This window comes from Cupressus sempervirens, chromosome 11, assembly GCF_028749045.1.
Source record: "Cupressus sempervirens isolate cs-2001-9-10 chromosome 11, ASM2874904v1, whole genome shotgun sequence".
Classification (NCBI taxonomy): domain Eukaryota; kingdom Viridiplantae; phylum Streptophyta; class Pinopsida; order Cupressales; family Cupressaceae; genus Cupressus; species Cupressus sempervirens.
In genome coordinates this window covers 519,081,538-519,101,984 of record NC_143128.1, presented here as the reverse complement: position 1 = coordinate 519,101,984, position 20,447 = coordinate 519,081,538, and the positions used below count along the sequence as shown (strand labels likewise).

At 34.5% G+C, this 20,447-nt stretch overlaps 1 protein-coding gene across 2 annotated transcripts in view; it reads right to left on the bottom strand.

Annotated features, from left to right (window-relative positions):
• The window catches only part of LOC149530642 (putative protein S-acyltransferase 14), an 87,685-nt gene extending 78,076 nt beyond the window's left edge, over positions 1-9,609 (bottom strand). The window contains exon 1 of one of the 2 annotated variants that reach the window (XM_089808976.1): positions 9,011-9,609. In XM_089808976.1, the coding sequence (XP_089665102.1) occupies positions 9,011-9,199 (189 nt within the window). In that variant the 5' untranslated portion in view covers positions 9,200-9,609. The remainder of the gene's footprint in view (positions 1-9,010) is intronic. The other variant, XM_089808978.1, reaches the window with a different exon arrangement.
• Positions 9,610-20,447: the final 10,838 nt, after the last annotated feature.

Genomic DNA, 20,447 nt, shown 5'->3' with positions numbered 1-20,447 from the left:
GTTTCATGGCATCTTCAAAGGTGAATGATATTTTTCAGTTTACTGTGCTAAGACACACATCTTCAAAAGTGCAATTTACCTAAGTGACAAAGTTGTGACCGAGACATTTAAAAGGTTGTGGTTGCTAGGACCTTTTTGTCAGGCCTCTAGCCATTGCTTAAGTTGGTAAAATGAGATAAAGCCAAATTTAATTGGCATTTAAGAGAATTAATTAAGGGTGTAATGCGAGCACCATTTTTTGTGCTTCGAGCATCACATTTGAAGCTTCATATAGTTTGATTAACTACTAAGTTAACCCTAGCTCTGTTGAGCTAGGGCATCCTAGTCATGCTTGACATTTTCTTGCAAGTTATAGTTTGGTCAATGAACCCACATTGGGAATGCCAGTTGGAAGGTGGAACAGTTTTGAGTTTGAGATTCTTCGCACAAACACAAGGGATCTTCAAGATATTTCTCCAAGTGTATACGGTTCTTTTCATTTTGAGTTCATCTACTCATGCTAACTTGAAACATATTATCATTCTTTGTTTTTAAAATGTGTTAAGTCTTGTGTTTAACTCTTTCTTTAAGGATTTAGTATTTGTTCTTTATATTCTTTACTAAACCCTTGTTGGGTTTGTCTGAGTCACAGTGGTATAGAAATGGTTTGACAGTTTATGGTTTGTTTATGTATGTCATATTTGTTAACTGTTGTTATGCATCCATTGCACGTCATTATATATTGTTATCTCCATATTCTTCTCATGGCAGTGATGAATTTGGTGAAGTTTTGTTTATTCTTCAAAGCCCACATTAGGGTCTATGTGTTCATTTTTGCTTGCAAATTCTTTCATAAAACCCTTGTCCAGTTTAGCATATGGTGCATTTACTGGGTATGATTGTTAACTGTAATATCACAGTGAGAATGTCAATATATTCACAGTATTAATGTCATGCATCCATGAAAATGATATTGTGACAATTTGTTAGCCACATTTGTATGTTGTTGTGTAAGATGAAAGTATGCATATATATGTGGCTCAGTTTGTTCATACACAGTCAATGTTGGATTAACCCTTGGTAAGGGTTATCGTACTTAATGTCCATTATGTTGTCACTGTTCCATTGCATTTGTAACGCATGCATTGTGTGTTTCTCATAAGCTTACATAGATGCTCTCATTTGAGAAGATCATGACAGTATATAGTTATCAGTTTAGTTTATGGTATAGCCATTTTTTGAAGATCATTATGACAGTCATGGCACTATATCATACTTCTTTTATGAAACAACAGTGTTAAGGTATACTTGATGATTTCAGTTTGAGAAAATCCATCATATCATGCTAACAGCAATGTTGAATACATGAAGATTATGATTCAGTTTTAAATTGAATTTGGCCATTATATTGATACTTTTTGGACTTTATAGCAGCAAATTATGAAGAGGATAATGGTACTATGATTTAGTTAATTACACATTATATTTTGATGTGTATTGATCATATGAAATACAATGAATGAGTGACAGTGATCTATTGTTATACATGTTAGTTGATGTCCATATCAAGGCATAATGTGTTACACAGTTTTGAAATCAATTTTTAAATTCAGGTTGAGTTTGACAGAGATTCTTATATATACTTTAGAAGCAGATGGATTTGAAGTACAGACAGAGAAGACATTGAGAGTTTTATAGATCATACTTTGATAATAGTTGTGCACATCAAGTCCAGTGAGGCACAAAAGACCAGTGAGACATTGAAATTTTCAGTGAGACAGCATCAGTGAGGTGTACAGATAGATTTAAAAGATAAGCTAAGTTCGAGTGGTTTGATTCCCCAGGAGGGTTTCCACTCAAGACAATACTTGTGTCAATCTTTTGTGTATAATGTGTGCTAATTGTTATCAGCATTTTTTTGGTTTAACATCAGTGGAGTTTATTGAAGTTTTAAGAGAATTATTTTGTGTGATTACTGATTCACCCCCTGCCCCCCGTCATCACTGCAATCCAACAACTTCTTCACATAGGGTGTATCAATGAAGTTGTCGGTAGCTCCAATATCAATTAGCATAACCATCCCGGCATAACGGCCTTGGAGGCTTTATAAAGAGTGGTATTGAGGGTTGCAAATGCACCCTCCATCTATGTCGAATCATAATGGTGCTCAGTTGTGCATGTCTCTCCATCCATCGCTCATGTTGCTCATCAAGTACTTATGTACTCCAAATCATCAGCGCTAGGTTCCTCAAAGATTTTGCCCCAGCTTCTAGTCAAAGTTTCTAAGCAACGGTCAAAGCAAAGCCTCTTTTATCTCAAATCATCCCTCATATCACGGGGTTCATTATTAACTAGCTTTGTGGAAACTTGCTAGGAAACCTAGCTTGTGGTGAATATAGCTCCATCTTCCTTGCACACTTGATAGCATCTTGCAAGGATAAAGAATTAAAAGCTTTGCCCAAGCCCTCATAGATTCTGACAAACCCTCTATGAACCAGGAAATCAACCTCTTTTCCATCACATCATAAACCATTACTGACAAACATTTAAATTCTGAAATGTATGCATCAAGTGCCGCTACCTGTCTCAATTGAGCCAACTCTCCAGAGTGACTCTAAATCCTTGTAGTCAAACCACTCCATCAATGTAGCACAAAACTGATCATAAAAATTGATCGCAGCGTGACCCTATGTCACAAAACCATGATATCGTCACTCATGGGCAGCTCCTTCAAGGTGAAGGGTAGCAAATTTAATGGCCTCTATCCTCTTCATCTAATTCAGGGCAACATAAGTATCCAATTTCTAAATCCAAGCTCTAGTTGTACAAATGGATGGTCCATCAAGACACAACAAGGATGAATACTTAAAACTTGTTGGTAGCCCATAATGTTGAATCCCTTGATTTCACTGTTTCTGCTTTAGCTCTGTGTGGTTTGTGACCTGCAAATAGACTCTAAAAGAAATAGATGATTGAAGATCTGCCCCCAAAGCTTGGTACTTAGCCAAAATTTCACAATCCTCATTGTCCTCCATGGATTCCTCTTGTGTAGACTCTTCTTGTATAAAAGTAGGCATGAAAGGTCTGAATTGTGATGAACTGAAAGGTTTGCTAGTAGAATGTTCATTGTTTTTAGCAGTTTTGCTACTTTTCTCTCTCCATATGCACCAGATTTCATCCATTTCTCATGTTATGACTCATGAGTCATCTGGCTCAAAAATTTAGATCATAATTTTCTTAGCATTTCTGCAAACATTTTCTTTAGCTCCTCTTCACTTGTGGGCAATGGTAGATCACTGTCAGTATCCCTTTTTGCTCTTCCAAGTTATGACCACCATTTCCACACAACAATCAACCCAAACAGACTACCAATTCTTGCAGCTCTGGTACCATTGTAATATTCCTGAATAGGAATATTAGAAAAACACCAATATCTCCAAAAAATAAGGCATAGAAAATTCTGAAATTTTGTTTGCATATAAGAAATTTTTCAACAAAATCAAATTTACAATCAGATTATTGAACTATTTTTTCTGCTAATATAAACAGATTAAGTACTCTTGAGTATAGAAAAAGCACAAAAAATCGTTCTAAATCTGCCCAAAAACTTCAAAAATGATTCACATTGACTTACCTTTATTTTTCTGAGAAAAAGATAAATAACAATATGCAACTTTAGGCACAAATACCCCAGAAATATCTTCAAACCCTAGCTGTCCTTGCCAAAACACCCAGAAAATCAGAACTAGGTCTGTTCAACCTGTTTCCACTTGTCCTTATGGTTGCTATCCTCAATGTAGCACAGTAATATGAAGACACCTTATTGTAGTTAACCCAAACGGAACCTAATTATTGAATTTCACCTTCAAAAATGGTCTTTAAACTTGATAATGAATTGCAGCTCTAAAAATGATGTGCTAGAGCATCACAAACCAAAACTCTTCTCCCAAAACACACCCTTCTAACTAGGGTGAACCCATAGATCTCTTCAAAACCAAAACCAAGGATACTCAAGGGTTTCAGACCTTAAGGCAAAGATTGCAACAACAATAGACAAAAGACTAATAACATAATGAAGAACCCTAGAATGTTCTATAGTAACTCTCAAAGACATGATTTAACCCTAGCCCTCAATTCCCTACCAACTCAAAAATGAATCAATAATCCACATGAAAACCCTAAAAGATGAATCAATAGGATCCTTGAGAACACATGCCCTTTTGGCTGTTTTATCACATGTTTATTAAAATCACTCTAAGTTCATGTAAAGGGCGACAACTTGAATCTTTTGGCCACAAGTCACTTAAGTTGCATAAAAATATGTGCCCACGACTTAAAATCACTTAAGTCACTTAAGTTCCATAGAAATGTGCTCACAATTTAATTAAAGGATAGAAAATACAAGCACAAGATGCCACACTAAGTATAGCTAGTTCTCTATTAAACCTCATAGCTTATGTTGGGACATCACACAAGGTAAGAAATTACTTGAATCAGTCAAACGCACAAGTAGCAGCCATCAAACCACGCAAATGATTTCTTCTTTAAAGACATCGTCACTAGTCCCCAACACTAAAAAAATTTTGCTTTTGGGCAACTCTAGCAACAATAAGAAGAAAAGCACAAGGAAAACACATGGAAGCTTAATCAAATACACAACAAGAAACCATAGACTAATGCAGCATTTCAGAGGTGTAATTATTTCACAACACATATAAAAAGAGCAACATGCCCAGCTGTGAGGCCTTCCAGGTAGCGGCCTTATACAAAGATGAATTACAAAACCAAAGTCCAAACTCACATCTCCTATCTCTCATTCAAAATTACTTATCTCCTACATCTAACCAAGCTTCTTATATAGCCAGCTAAGCCACAAGTCGGCTAGTCAAGCATTTAATTACATTATAGGTCCAATCTTGGAAGAGGAAACCAAAACCCAAGCAAAGGACAACATAAGATCACGCACATTGAAGGATAGGTCCACATAGGAGTTAGGAGCCGGCCCCCAACTGCGCAAGATACCATGTCATCAACGGAAATCATGCCAACAGTAACAACATGCCTCGCTGGATGAAAACTGCAGGAAACAGAGACCGCAAAGAACGACACAGAACTCGAAGAATATGAAACACAAGGATCTAGGATAGGTCCTCGACATGATATAAACTACACTCAACCTGAAACCAAAAGCAGCAACGGCTACTTCGCGAATAGCAGACTGGAATGGAAAACAAGGAATATTTTTGGTTGATGCAAGATTGCTCGTTAACCCAAGATGATCCTACATCATCGTCTAAAGCTCATAATAATCTCCAACATATAAACACAAACGAATAGATGAGTATTTTAAAATATCTGCTTGAGAAAAGTTATAGTGACATTAAAAACACAAGTGGCCATAAAAATCTCTCAAGGTTTTATCTCAAAGCGTTTATATACAATTTAAAAAAATTGTAAGTGAATCCCCCAACCAACCAATTGTCACACCCCTTTTTGAAACTACTATATTTCATGTCACATATTGTTCTATGCCCTACATGGTTTATCATAACATTAAACAATGGTTTTTAAAATATACCATAAGTGGTTTGCAATTGTTTAAACAATGGTTTTATGCCCTAAGCAGTTTTGGTTTTACATTCTACAACGATTTTACAAGTGTTCCCTAAATGGTTTTATTTGGACTAAACCATGGTTTTGCAGGTCGTGCCCTAAACAGGTTTCCGTTTTTGGTTTCATGAATATTGCCGAAGTGGATCCTACATGGTCTAAATTACAATTTGAGATATTATTATTAAATATTGGTTATTAACGAACTTTATTTGATCCAATGATGTAATCGATGTTGAAAATCATTCTTTAGAGTAGAAGTAAATTTTCATATATAGCAAAATTATTAATGACTTGTTTCGTTGGTATTGTTCTAACTACTTGCTCTAGAATTGGGCGCAAGAATATCGTGGTCAATATGAAGGGGAAAGGATATCAATAGAAAAGGGGGGCTGTTGGATGGATGTGTCGGAAGACAAACTCAAGGGGTTGGTAATATTTGACATCATAAGTCCATGCACCTGGGTGACCAAGGCCCTTAGCTCATAGGAATGTTGATTTATGTCTTCCCTTCCCAGGCAACTTGAAAATGTACTTACCGAACCTTTTTGCTCTTTTACCACCTTATTGCTTCGAAAAGGTTGAGCAATTTCTCTAGTTATTGTAATCCATTTAGGAAGAATTCTAATATACGTATTTCACCTCTTCTTAGGTCACATTACACTTGTGGATAGAACAAATTCAAATTTTATATTAATACATTATAATTATTATTTAATTATACCAATATTCAATTATGAATACAAAACTCAACTTGAGATATCCATGTACTCTACTCTTGTGGGATTTTATTCTTTCATTCAGCTAGGAGGCCATTGGATGATAGGAAAATACCATTTATCGTTTCTTAGGTTGATCAAGGCTGGGAATTGCAAGAACCACGATGCATCGGGGCCACCTCACACCATCCAACGGCGTAGAGTGGTGCATGCCCAGCATTTTGACCGATGGGAAGGCATATCTAGAGGTTGGCGAGTTTGGAAGATCATCTTTTGTTTCTAGCATGCAAAAAGGAAGAGTCCTGGCAGTGACAAGAACTAGAAAGAAATGGAGAGAAGCATTTGATACAAAAAAAACCTTAGTTTGTGATTGGTTCTGCCTGGACTGAATCGTAGTCTGAGAGATTTTTTCAAGTCTGAGTTCATTGCTCACGATAATGAAGGAGTCTTGAGTCCTATGTGCAAAGAGTCTGCTTGTCAACTCACCCTCTTATAAACAAATGGAGGACATGTAGGAAAGAGCAGAAGCTGGAAAGAACATGGAGAGCCATATTGAACCGCAGCTACAAAACAAAGAAAACTAAAGAAGGATAAGCTAATCTCCAACCTGCATAAAGGAGTTCTAGGTGCTGCCCATTTTGGCCTGTTTGATAGTCTCAGTGCTTATCTGGTGGAATCCTTGTTGTTCAGGCAAGCAATGCATACGTATTCCTTTCGGCAATGGCAATGTAGTTTTACGTTATCTGCTCTGTTTCAGATACAATCAAATATGATGGCAGAGACATATTCTTGCTTAGAAACTTGGAATAGATAGAAACAGAATCAAAATTGTTTCAGCTTTAAGTTCCTGTCATTGTCTTCTTAATTCTGTAAAAATGATAAAGGTCGCCTTTTCTTCTCCTGTTCAAAAGTCCTAACAGTTTAGTCTTGTGGTTTTCATGTTAGCGCCAAGAATTAAATACTGGATCACTTCATACTATCCAGATTTTCAGTATTCTGGAAACTGCAGTTGCTTTCTATTTGTTGCATCCAGAAGAGAGAGATTAAGAGGACATTTACTGTTCTTTGTTTCTTTCTTAGAGCTTGTGTTCATAGGTCAAAAAAGGGTTATGAACATTAAACCTGAGGAAAGTTTTCAGCTATATACTTATTCTTTGAAATATTTCAGGAAACTCGTTATTCAGTCCTGTGTGAGGATGACAGCACATTGTTAAAAAGAAGGGTCTACTCTCTTATCTTTGGAACAGTTCCAATTCGACTTGGTCTAGGGAAAGAAAGAGAACTGACAATCTTTAAATTCCGATAATAGCTAACTAGGGAAGCAACCACCTGAGGCTTCATTTTGATCTTAACTTTGAACCTTGCACATAATCTGGTCTTATCTTTCAGTAATATATTTTACCAGTATATGTCAATAATTAAGTTGACGGTAATAAAAAGTTGAAATTCGAGTTTAAGGTAACTGCTCATGAAAAGAACTGTATATAACGGTACAACCAAATAAACATGGATGTCATTCAGCTGCACCAACCAGGCAGAGTTATGTATCTGAGATGATCTGTTTTAGCAGTTACGAAAAGCAGACAGCAGCATTGTAGGCAGTAGGAGTTCTAACTCCAACCTTATAAATGATTCACATAGAGGTGAGGGCCCTTAAGACACTAGACCAAGCTAGTCAAACTTATTACCAGAACTGCAATTAGTAACTATGTATGTGCAAGTGGTAAGGGTGAGAAGCTGACTTCAATTGAAATAAATCCTTGACCAAGGTATGCAAATTAGGAGATAGTGAGATTAAGAACACCAGATACAATTAGGTCAGGCATCGTACTGAACTTATTTGTAGGTATTCTTACACCAGATTCCAGATACTTGACACAACCGTTCTCCATCCCCTGCAGAGGGCCGGATCTCCTTCAAGAGATAAAGTGGGCAAGGGGGATCGAGTTACGATCCATGGTTGGGTGGATAAATGCCCCAGTGTTACCTTTCCCCCCCTTCAAGCTAGATGCAAACAAGTCATCAAGAGTAAATCTGCAACTCCAAACTTCGGTAAGATTTTTTCTACTTGTCTTGTTTAGCATTTCATTAAAAAAAAAATATATATATATATATATATTCAGTTTTCTTAAGTTCGTAGTTGTATTATACTTTCTACTTATTTAAAATCTAAATAGTCATTAATGAAAATGTAAAGTAGTGGAAATTCTTGTTCTTTATTTAAAACTTGTTTATTGTTCCGAAAACTAGTTGTTATGTGATTAACGATGTTTTAGACATGTTACACCAATTTGCTGTTCTGGTGTAGATGGGCGTTCGCGTAAACTTAAGTTTGAGTTCATCTCAAAGCTATAGATTGTCTATGTGCATTTGTTATCTACAAGCACGAACTATTTAACGAGAAGAAAGTGCATCAATTATGTCCACTACAGAATTTGGAAGAGCATTTTATTATGCTCTGAATTCCTAGGTTTTATTCAGGTAACGAATTTTCGATCAGCCAGCAAAGATCACAAATTTGTTGATTTACCCTAATATTTGAGCTGAGATGCTTGACTCGTTCAAAAGGACGATTATTCATGGGGAAAGACTTCAATTTTACGTTACCGACCACAAGAAAATATTTCAGATCTAATGACAAATAAAACCATAAAATCCGCAGTAACTTGTATTCTGAATTTCAAGAGAAAAACTTTACTTACCAATAAATGGAAAACAACGAAAATGAGAAATGCTACAACCGCTTCAAAACCTCCGTGAAATAATTGAGGGCCATAAGTTGTAATAATTACTGCATAATAAGTAACGCCGATAATGGCGGCCACAAGAAAAATCATTAGAGACCCTAATATGCGAAGGCTTGAGCAATACTTGAAGAAATTCCATGCCATCCAAAACCGCGACGTCTTGGGTAAAACTGTGTATGAATTAAAACTTAAATTTCTACCCCCTGAACCGAATAACCTCTTCCAATTAGCTAACGCCAGATTGAATGCCTCAAAAAAAAAAAATCTCCAATTTCGTAGTTGAAATCAAGCACACATTTTACGAATGGATTTTCCGAGAAAATCTTTAAAGCGAGTTACTGCACCTGCAATTTAAGATTCAGAGGGAGGATATTACGTGGGTGAAACGTGGCTTTGGTTTTGGGTGCCAGCTCTCTTGTAAGTATTATGAAAACCGTGTGTATTAAGACTTCATTTGAACTCGTCGGTTGTCACTCAAGTAGTGACAAAACTACTGTGCACCAATTTATTCCTGGAACGAACTTGGAGCAAGGAATACTCAATGTCTAAATGTTCGCTAGCAATAATACATTGCAGATTGACAATGGAAGGTAGATTCTTGAGGAAGAAAAAGTGGGTCAACGAAGGGTTTGGAGGAGATATAGAAGATGTGAGTTTATTGTTCATAAAGAAAATTATTTGTTCAATTAGGTTGAAGGTTTTTAATTAAGTTGGATTGTGTTTTTGTTTGATCAAAAGAGTTTATTGTGGTAATGTATAAGGTCACTTTTTATTTAATTGTCATGGTATTAAAAGATGTATTGTGTTATGTCATCGGTCACATTAAAAAGTTTATTTGGGGCACTACAATTTATAATGACTTTTATAGTAAATTCTTACATTCTTGAAAAAAAAAAGTTATAAATCAAGTTTTTCATATATATAATTTCCTTTTTTTTGTCATTGAAAGAGATAAATTCTATTTAATTATTAATAAATGGTATAAATCTAAATTCTATGTGTGATCATCAAATCTAGTTGTTGTTTATTATCTACAAATCAAATATGACAACCACATGTGTTGCAAATGTGCATGTAGTATGGTGGCAACTACTTCTACTCACAAGACAAGCTAATGGAATGGGGGAGAATTAATAGTAATGTCATATTCACCCAAAAGGAGCATCTTGATAGTAGGATAAATGTTTGTTTTTTATTAATCATTATGTTCATTGGTTTTGGTTGAGAATGTCAGTGTATGGTGTTGTGGTATTGACATGAGAGTGGTATTGGGTGAGCATATAAAGAGATATAGTTGTAACATTTTTCCTATGGTGAGTTATATTTTTATCTTAGATCAAGTCTGACTCTTATCTCACAAAAGGTGGCGAGATAGCATTCCTCTAACACTATCAATTCTTACTAGATGGTTAGCTCTCTCACATTGTTTATCTCTTGTTCATGACTCGTTTATTTTTCTCTTGATTTTTTTGTGATATACTTTCTTTTTCATAAACAAATAATATGTTGGGTACTCCTTACACCTATCGAGTCACCTCATCTTGCCCAAAGAACATATATGTAGTCTTCCCTAATCCTAAGACACGTGAGTGTCTAACTCTTAATGAGATATGGAGAAGTAAAAGAATTAGGAAAGTGACTTCAAGGATCTCAATTTGATTTCAATTGTGTATCTTGATCATATTGTTTAGGTTGTTTGTCATTTATGTTATTATTTGATTTTTTTCTATTTAATAATTGTGGCTTGTTAACAAGATGCTTATTAGATTTTATATGTCTATGAGGCCTTAAAGCCTACTTGTAAAATGAGCTACCATTGTGATTACCATGTTGAATTTTCTATTTTGAATGTGAACATAAATAACATAAATAATCTAAATGCAAACAAACAAATAATTCAACTACCTCATTTTTTTTTATCTTTTCCGTAATTTAAGAGCTACTTTCAATGCAAGAGAAAGACTTCACCTGTCTTGTAACCTTAAATCCAAATCTCTTTACATAAAATGCATAAACATAGATTAACTATTTTTTTAATAATGTATAATTCACAAATTAAGCAATTTTTATTCTCATCAAATACTTAAACAACATACAACAACAAAAGATTACTTCTTTATGCACTCTCTTAATGGCTTTCCTTTCTTAAGCCTCTACTAGGAGTGCCTCTATCCACAATTGTTCACTCTCCCCCCTCCCCCCCCCCCCGCCCGTCCCCTTCTAACATGAGTAACACTCTTTATATTTGTGTTTCTTAATTTATGGATGTCCTTGACCTTTTGTATTCTATAGTTTCTCATAAATTTAAAGTAGTTTGCAAATTTGGCATTTCATGCTAGTTCAATATCTATCCAATTTGCAATCTACCAAATCATTTCCTAGTTTAAGAGTAGACTCGATTGAACTCAAAAGTTAAATTTGTTTTGCATCTATAAAATTCCAGCCCATAAGGATGCTTTTGTATCTATCAAACTTCAGCCCATGAGGGATCTTATAAGGTTGAAGACTACTAATTTCATTACTTAAAAGTATGAAGTTGTTTTTTTCAAGAAAAAAAACTATATTTGTGCATGTCTTATCTTAAAATGGAAGCACCCATTATTTAAGACCTTTTAGCTCCCAACTTTTAGTAATTTATGGTCTGTGGATGCATTTGTGCTCAAAGAGCTCTTTCTCCCAATATTTTTCCTCTTTATCAGTCTTGTCTATGTAGTTTTTAAGACCTAGGGATAATCCATCCTCAGGATAACTCTGGTATAGATTGACCCAATCGACCTATATTAGTGTAGGTCAACCAAGTTGACCTATACCCTAACCATTTTTTTTGTCTTAGGGCCAATTTTGTCCTAGGGAAAGGGAAGACACTTGAAGTAGACTTCTCTAGCATAGTAGTCTTTGTGTGTTTGTGTTATGTTTTTCCCTCTGTAATGTTCTTTGTTATATGTTTTGTCTAGACTACTTTAGATGATTTGTATTGCTCTATTGGTGTATGATGATAAAATAATCAAACATGGTGTAAACATTCTTCTATGTGTATCTTTCTTCTTCTATATGTTGTTACATGTTATGTTGTATATGTGTTATTGTTTGTACATGCGCCCTGGTGTAATCTACTTGGATGTTTTTCTTCCATTGTGTTGTAGTTCTACTTCCTTTGGGGAATGATGACTTTTCATACTTGATATAATACTACATATTATCATATGACCATACTGACCCCAAAGTTAGTAGATCTCTTTTGTGCTCTCTCTTTTTTCCTATGTTTATTTTCCTTGAAGTGTTATCTTTTGTGCTTATTTTGTAGTGAAAATTTTTCTAGTGGTTTCATGTATGTTTCTGTTAAAGAAAGTTCTCACATTAAGGCATTTGCAATCACTTTAACATGGGGGCATGCAATCCACTCACATGTGAACACACATACTTTGATAGTTTCGGTTCCTCTATTGAACTATTAACAGTTCATGGGGGCTTGATCCTTATTATTATTATTATATCTCTCTTTGGACTACTAATAGTTTAGGATGCTTGATCCTTGATTTTTGATGCAGAGCCCTCTGTATTTATCTTCAAGGAATCTTAGTTCAACTCAAGGGATTCACAATAGGCTGGTACACCCTCAAGGAACCAAGAACATCTCAAATATTACAACAAAGAACCCTGACATTATACACCGATAAAGACAACATCTTCACTCACACAATCAGATTGCGATGTCTGATTGCATTGTTCATAACTTTAGTTCTAAATATCTTCTTGAAAAACCCTTTGGAGGAATTGTTCCAAACTAGGTATAATAAAACATATTCAAAGATGGTACCCATCCAATAAACCAATTACAAGTTATGGTCTTTGTATCAAGACCCATTTTCTCTGTCATAAACCAGAAACAAAACTGGTAACCCTGCCTAGGGCATCAGATATCTTCCTCAAAATAAATCTAAATGGAACCAAACCAATTCCATATTATCCATTCTTGAGTCTAGTTTTCAAATATGTAAGCCATTCATTTTTCTCATTCATATATAAAGTTTCAAGCACAAATCACTGCCTGTAACTCCAATGAAAATTGTTAAAAACCAGTTTTCACTCAAATGCTCATAACTTTCACAAATCTATATAAAAACAACCCAAACAAAAAGGAAATGAAAGTTAATTCATGTATATTTCCAATGAATATTTTTAGAGGTCTTTATTTTCCAAAATATTCCTATACCAAACGTTTCAATCTGACTGTAGTTGGGCATTCTCAAATCTGCAATTTACAAGCTTTGCCAAAACCTGCATAATTTCTTCATTTCTAAATGAAACAAATCCAAACCAAATCCAAAAGAAATTTTATTCACTTCTCTATCCAAATATACAAAATTTACATGGTTTCCAAGCTGTACATGGTCGTACAAGACCTGGAACCAACACTAAAACAGAAAACCAATCAAAATAACAACTCAGAATATTACCAAATTTGTTTCAAAATGTATCTATTCCTTTCCTTAATGCTTTGGTTCGACCTTACATCCATTTTTATAGATTTTGTAGTTGGTTATAACTTCCAAACCACCATTTAAACTAACCCTTCACATTCTTTTGACCCTTTTGCATTCTTGACAATGTTTTATGCATTTTTTTACATTACAACTTTCATACAAACCCAACCTAGACCAACATTATGACTCAAATGACTTTAGATGGATGTCAATAGATCCATTCACCAATTAAATAAATATTTTTACATTATTTATCATATTAAGACCTCCTTTGACAACTTATTACAAATGGCTTCTCTAGCTTTTGTATCTTTGTCTTCTTGAGATTTAGGTGCCTCTGCACCAATTTTGATCCCTCTTTGGATTACTAACAATTTGGGAGGCTTGATTGTTCTTTTTTATCCTTCTTTGGACTATTGACAGTCTAAAAAGCCTGATCTTATTTTCAATCCCTTAAGGACACACACACATCCTTATGCCTAGGTCATTTTTTATTTTTCTTTCTGGGATATGGAGTTCCCTTGAGGATGGATCTTTTTGATAAATTGACTAGCATGCCACACACACTTGCTAGACCATTCAATTCATCTTTGGTGGGTTGAATAGCATGCCACACACACTTTCTTAACCATTCAATGTCATCTTTTGTTGTATTGTACCTTTCTTTCTCATCTAGTTTACAATAAGGAACACAAACCTTATAGTTGAATACATTTTTTTTCTCTCATTAGTGGTATCTCTCTTGCTGTGATTTTGGATGTGATGAAGACGAAGTCTATTAGTGACTTGATGGTTTCTTCATCTCCTTAGTCATGATGTGATCAAGTTTTTCTTTCAATCTACTTCACTGCAAGTTTGAGGCAACTTATACTCCAGCTAAAGTGTGGGCTAAATGTATAATCTTAAAATGAAAGCACCCATTCTTTAAGATCTTTTAGCTCCCAACCTTTAGTGACCTTATGGACCATGGATGGATTTGTTCTCAATCATCTCTTTCTCATATTTTGTCTTGCTTCTTGCATTTTTATCTATGTAGTTTTTGAGACCTTGGGGTTAGTTTCTTCCAGGGAAACCCTAGAATTGGTCGACCTAGTCCAACCTATTCTATAATAGGTCAACTTAAGTCAACATATTCATAATAGGGAAACCTAGGTTGACCTATGCCCTAGGAACTTTAGGTGTAGGGGCCAATTTTGTCTCAAGATTGTAAATTCAAAAATCAAGTGACTTGGTTGGCTTGCTTTATTTTTGTACCCAATAACTACTATAAAAGGAAGCCTAGGCACTTGATTTTCACATCCACGAATTTTATAGAAATCCACTAGGAATCCAAGAAATTTCAAGGCACAATGTCAAGCACTCAAGCAAGCAATTTATTATCAAGCATTCAAGGCATTCAAGATTCAAGGATCCTTTGTGAGCATTTCCTCTTCAATATTTAACATATTTTTTGCTATCAAGGGAGGAGATGTAAATTGAGGCATTCATCATCTTCTTAATTTACGTGCATTTAAATCCATGACTTTGTAATGTGGTTTTGGTATATCCATTGCATTTTCAGAGATTTCTTACATCCTTCATTACAAATTCAACATTGACAATACACAAGTATTGCAAAATCCTTATTGACAAGGGCTTCTTTAAGAAAGGTGAATATTTACATTTATCTTGCTTCCTTTCATGTTTTACATTTCAATTTCAAGGTTAATTCCTCAATCTAGGGCTTGACAAAGGTAAGTCCTCATCATACTAAAACAAAAATCAAGTTTTAATTTGTGCAAGAGAAGGATATCTAAATTGTGGTTACAAATCAAAAAACTACTCATTGAGACCTTATTAAAGAAGTTTTGTAGACTTTTCTACTATATTCTAGGAACATGTCCATCTTCTAGTAAAGTGTCTAGACACTTTACCACCAAGCCGACATATTCCTAGAGGTCTGAGAAAAAAATGGTTTTCTATTGTGATCGCAAATTTGTAGTCAGAAGTTTAATCATGAGTTCACATGCACAATTTTTAGAGAAAAAAAAACATATTCCCTTGCACATTTCAAGTACTTTATCATTTATTTCATATTTTATCATTTAACTATTTTTATAATTTAATTAGGTTGATTACATATGTTTAGCACCTAGATCTAGCTTGCTCTTGTCATTAAATCATAAGTTCAATTTTACATTAACATTGTATATTTTTAATTAATTTACATTGCATAAAAGAGGAATTTCATGCATACTTCGTTGATATAATTTGATTTTAGTATTGGAATCCCTTCAACCAATTGGGTTTTTCAAATCTAACTTAGGGTTATATTGAGAGTTATGTTTGGAAGACCCTATTTATTTTGTATTGAATGTTTAATGTGTCAAAAGTGTTTGGTTGATGAATTTACTTCATATATTTTATATTATTAACATTAACCCTGATAAGCATTTTTCACCGAAACAATTTGATGAACCCAACTTCTTATACCTCTTTCTTTTATCTTGGAGTTAGATCTATTAAATAATTGAGGGGGGAGGGGGGTGGGCGTGAATTAGTTATATCCAATTATCCTATAGGCCTTTAAAATAATTTAGTATCAATTCAAACTTCATTAGCATTCATAACAATAACTCGGTAACCACATTCAACTTCTCAAATCAAACTTATATCAACTTTATTTCAAATACTCATACTGAGTATCAAAGTAATTACTTAGCTTATATCGAGTTGCAACATTAATAAAATAACATGAAAATAAACTTTTCAACACATAAGCATTCACACATTTGACACATATATTTAACATGGAAACCATGTAAGGGAAAAACTATATGGGAATTAGAAACCCAAAAATTCCACTCTTTTGAAGTGAGTGAGCCAACCGTGTCAGAGGTTACATGCACATTTTTAGTGTAACCTGGTTAGAGGATTTTAACTAAAGATCATCTAGACCTTATCACTCTGTGTCATTACTAAAGAGTGGTATGCTCTAAAGGACTTACAAATGTCACTAATCAATGTTACCAAATAAGATTTTTTAAAGACTTGTTAGTCCACTTGGTTAAGAGATTTTATCTACTATAATGGTAAGAAAGTAGCAGTCAAGTAATCTTCTAGGTTTAGCACTACCTTACTTGTTTAGATATCTTCTTTATGATCCCTTTTTGGTTGATTCACACACTTTCACTTTCACTTTGCACTTCCTCTGCTTGAACTTTTTACTTATGTTTTGCTCAATTCACCTTGTTCTTCTTTCTTCTTCTTCTTCAACAATTCTCACACAATCAACACATCATCAACAACATCAGTAACCAAAAATAGTCTTGTTCATCTCCTTATAAAGTAAACTTTTTCTTCTAGATCCTTCCATATTTTTCCACTTAATCATGATTATAGATCTCAGATTCAATGTATTTAGTCACTAAAAAAATAGTTACACCTTGAACTTTGTGCTCATCTTCATATTGTTAAATTTCCTTCATCAAATCTTCAATACTTTTCTTTAGCCATAGATCTTATAACCAAATTTGACTTTATCCTTTGATCTTCTTGAACATTCTTAATTTTCCTCAAACGTCAGCCTCTGATTAATCTTTTCTTGTATTCTTCACTCGGTGAACATTACAACTTTTCTTGGCCAATACATCACTCGGTTAACTTTGAAATTACTTAGTTAACACCAAACTTTAACTCTTCGTTTCTAGGCACTCAGTGACAACTATAGTAGATTGGTTAATATTATATCTCTTCTTTCACTGACCAACTAATTGTGAACTCAATCCCAACATTTCATGATTGCAAAACAATCAAAACAACATTATATTGTCATAGTCAAATTTATTCAAGTATTCATCAAATACCAACACTAATCAAATCTTTCTTCATCATACTTTCTTCAAATCCTCTTCATCAATCAAATGATATGGTACTCTACAAAATTAACATAATGTCTAACCAACTAAAGTTTGACATCAATGACAACATAACAATTGATATCACACTTTTACATATAATAATAACATTATCAATTGAGGCTAATAATCTCCCCTTTTGGCATTGATGACAACACATAAACCTAAGATTTACATTACAAAATATAATCAAATGTATCCACTGACAACAATACAACTTTTCAGCTCTCTAACTTCATTCAAGTTGTGTACAACATATTTCAGCATTAGGTTCATTCAATTTGTATCTTCAGCAACTTCATCTTCAAAAATTCTCCCCCTTTAGATATACTTATATTTTTAGCAACATCATGCCTCTCCTCTTAATAATAGTCTTAATTCCAATTTTTGTCTTCTCCCCTGAGTACATCTCTCCTAGTCACTTCATATTCTCTCCTTATTACTTATCTCCCCATTTGACAACAATGTCAAAGGTAAATATAAGTTCCAATTTGAAACTTATAAAACCTTGTAGTAATATCATGTACCTTGCATTGTTTACATCAATGTCATTACAATATTTTACACATCTTCAAGAAATAGTTCCTAAAGAGTGAACTCGTGTATCAACTCCACAAAGATATATTTGATCATCCATGAATTTATTGAGCATGCATCTTCGCTTAGTTAATCTTGGATAGGGGAAGGACCCCTAACTTACCTTTTTGATACTCAAAATTATCCTTAGGCAATGGCTTAGTAAATATGTCAGCAATTTGTTCTTTATATTTCACATATTCAAGGCTCACTTGTGTCTCTTGTACTTTCTCTCTCAAGTAGTGATACTTGATAGATATATTCTTGGTTTTTGCATGCATCACTAGATTCTTTGATATATCTTGCATTAGTACTATTAATATAAATATTAGTTACTCAGTTACCTCTTCTTGCATTCCTTCCAATAGTTGCTTAATCTAGACAATATTAGAATAATTAATTGCAACAACAACATACTTAGCTTTGGCAGTAGATTGTGCTATGCAACTATGTTTCTTGTTTAACCATATAATAGTATTTCTCCTAAGAAGAAAGCTCCACCACATTCACTCTTTTTATTATCAGCATTTCCAACCCAATCAACATTAGTATAGACTTTGAGTGTAAAGTCACCATCTTGTTTGTACCACAATCTAAATTCTCTAGTTCCTTTTAGATATTTAATAGCCTTTTGACATAAGTCATGTGTTATTCCTTAGGATTAGAGGAAAACCTTGCAACAATTCCAATTGCACGTGCAATATCAGTTCTACTATGCATAGCATATTGTAATTTTCCAATCATTGATCTATATTGCAGCTCATTTACCTCAATAGTACTATCCTCCTTAGATAATTTTTATCTAGTCACCATAGGGGTATCGACTGGCCTTGACTCATCCATCCTAAATGTTTTTAAGATCTCCTTACATACCTAGATTGGGTAACATAAATACCATCTTTTGTTTGATGAACTTGTAATCCAATGAAAAATTTGATCTCACCAAACATAGACATTTCAAACTCTTTTCTCATTTGATCAACAAATGATTTGCACAGCAAATCATTACCACCAAATATGATACCATCCACAAAAATTTCACCAATCAATACCATGTTTTTAGCTTTTCTCTTCAAATACAGATTACTATTTTTTTTTTGGTCGGTAATAAGTTTTTTATATATTATTAAAATATCATTTTTACAAATTTATATATGGGCTTCAAAATATAGCCCTCCTTTTCACATACACATTTCTTTTCTAGAAACCATCTAATTTATACAAGTAAACTTTCCTCTTTCCCCTAAACCCCCTACCATGATAAACCCATCCCAAATACACCTTGGCAAATAATAATTGGCTATCATCGAAAACATTAAAAAGAACAAAGTATTTGCCATCTATTCATCTGTACTTTTCTAGCTTTCCACTTTCCCTGCCATCATTTGGCCCTTGCCTCGCCTCAACCATTTTCATGCACACATTCCTCTACTCTCATTTCCTCGATTGTCCAAAACTTTCCCTCCAACACTATCTTTTTTATCTTTGAATTGATCTACTCCACTACCTAGTTCCTTTGCCATCCTCAAGAACTCCCTTCCTTAGTCACTTTTAACCATGTCTATCAACATTCACCCACAAAAATTTGAAACAAAATTATCATTTTTCCTCTTCTTCTTCATCATTCTTCCACCTACACTAGGAATTTCACCCTGTCCACCCTCCTTATCCTTCTTTCACCAGCACTTCTCCTCTTCCTTGGGTGATTTGTAGGGCCCATTTGCCGTTGCACCAAAAGCCATGACTGTTAGTGAACATGGAACACCACATAATTAACCACCTATGGGCAGGGGAGCGCATCACATCACCCAACAATCTCCCCCTCGACGCGCATACCAGGTGCTTACGCAGGTCGGGAAGGCACCGGGGAGATTTGAACCCATGACCAGGCCAAAACCAGGCTCTGATACCAATTGTAGGGCCCATTTGCCGTTGCACCAAAAGTTCTATACTTACAGGTTGCATTTATAGCTTGGTTATGGGTTGTCTTTGCCCATTGATCTTTCATTATTGATGCATATTCAGATTGGTGGCTTGGTTTTGGGTTGTCTATGCCCTAAGTTACATGATTTTATCTTCATGTAGAAGGGATGAGATGTTGTTACCAGGTACAGTCATGGTGGAGGATTGTGGTTGACTATTTTATGCTGACAGGTTGGACACTTTGAGAGCCAGATGCTCATTTCATGGATGTGATCATGGTGTCATGGATTTTGGCATGACATGATTGGATATACAGGTACATCCTTGATGTTCATTAGCTTGGATTTCTGATTCAGTTATGGTGGTATATCTTCTTGGTTGAGGATCATGGTTATTTGGTTTCTTTTGAGGAGCTCATGATGTGCACTTTGAGTTCTTTGATAGTTTGATGCCTTGGTTGATTCTCATGGTTAGAGGATGGTTTTTCATCATGATGTCATGGATAGCTTGGAT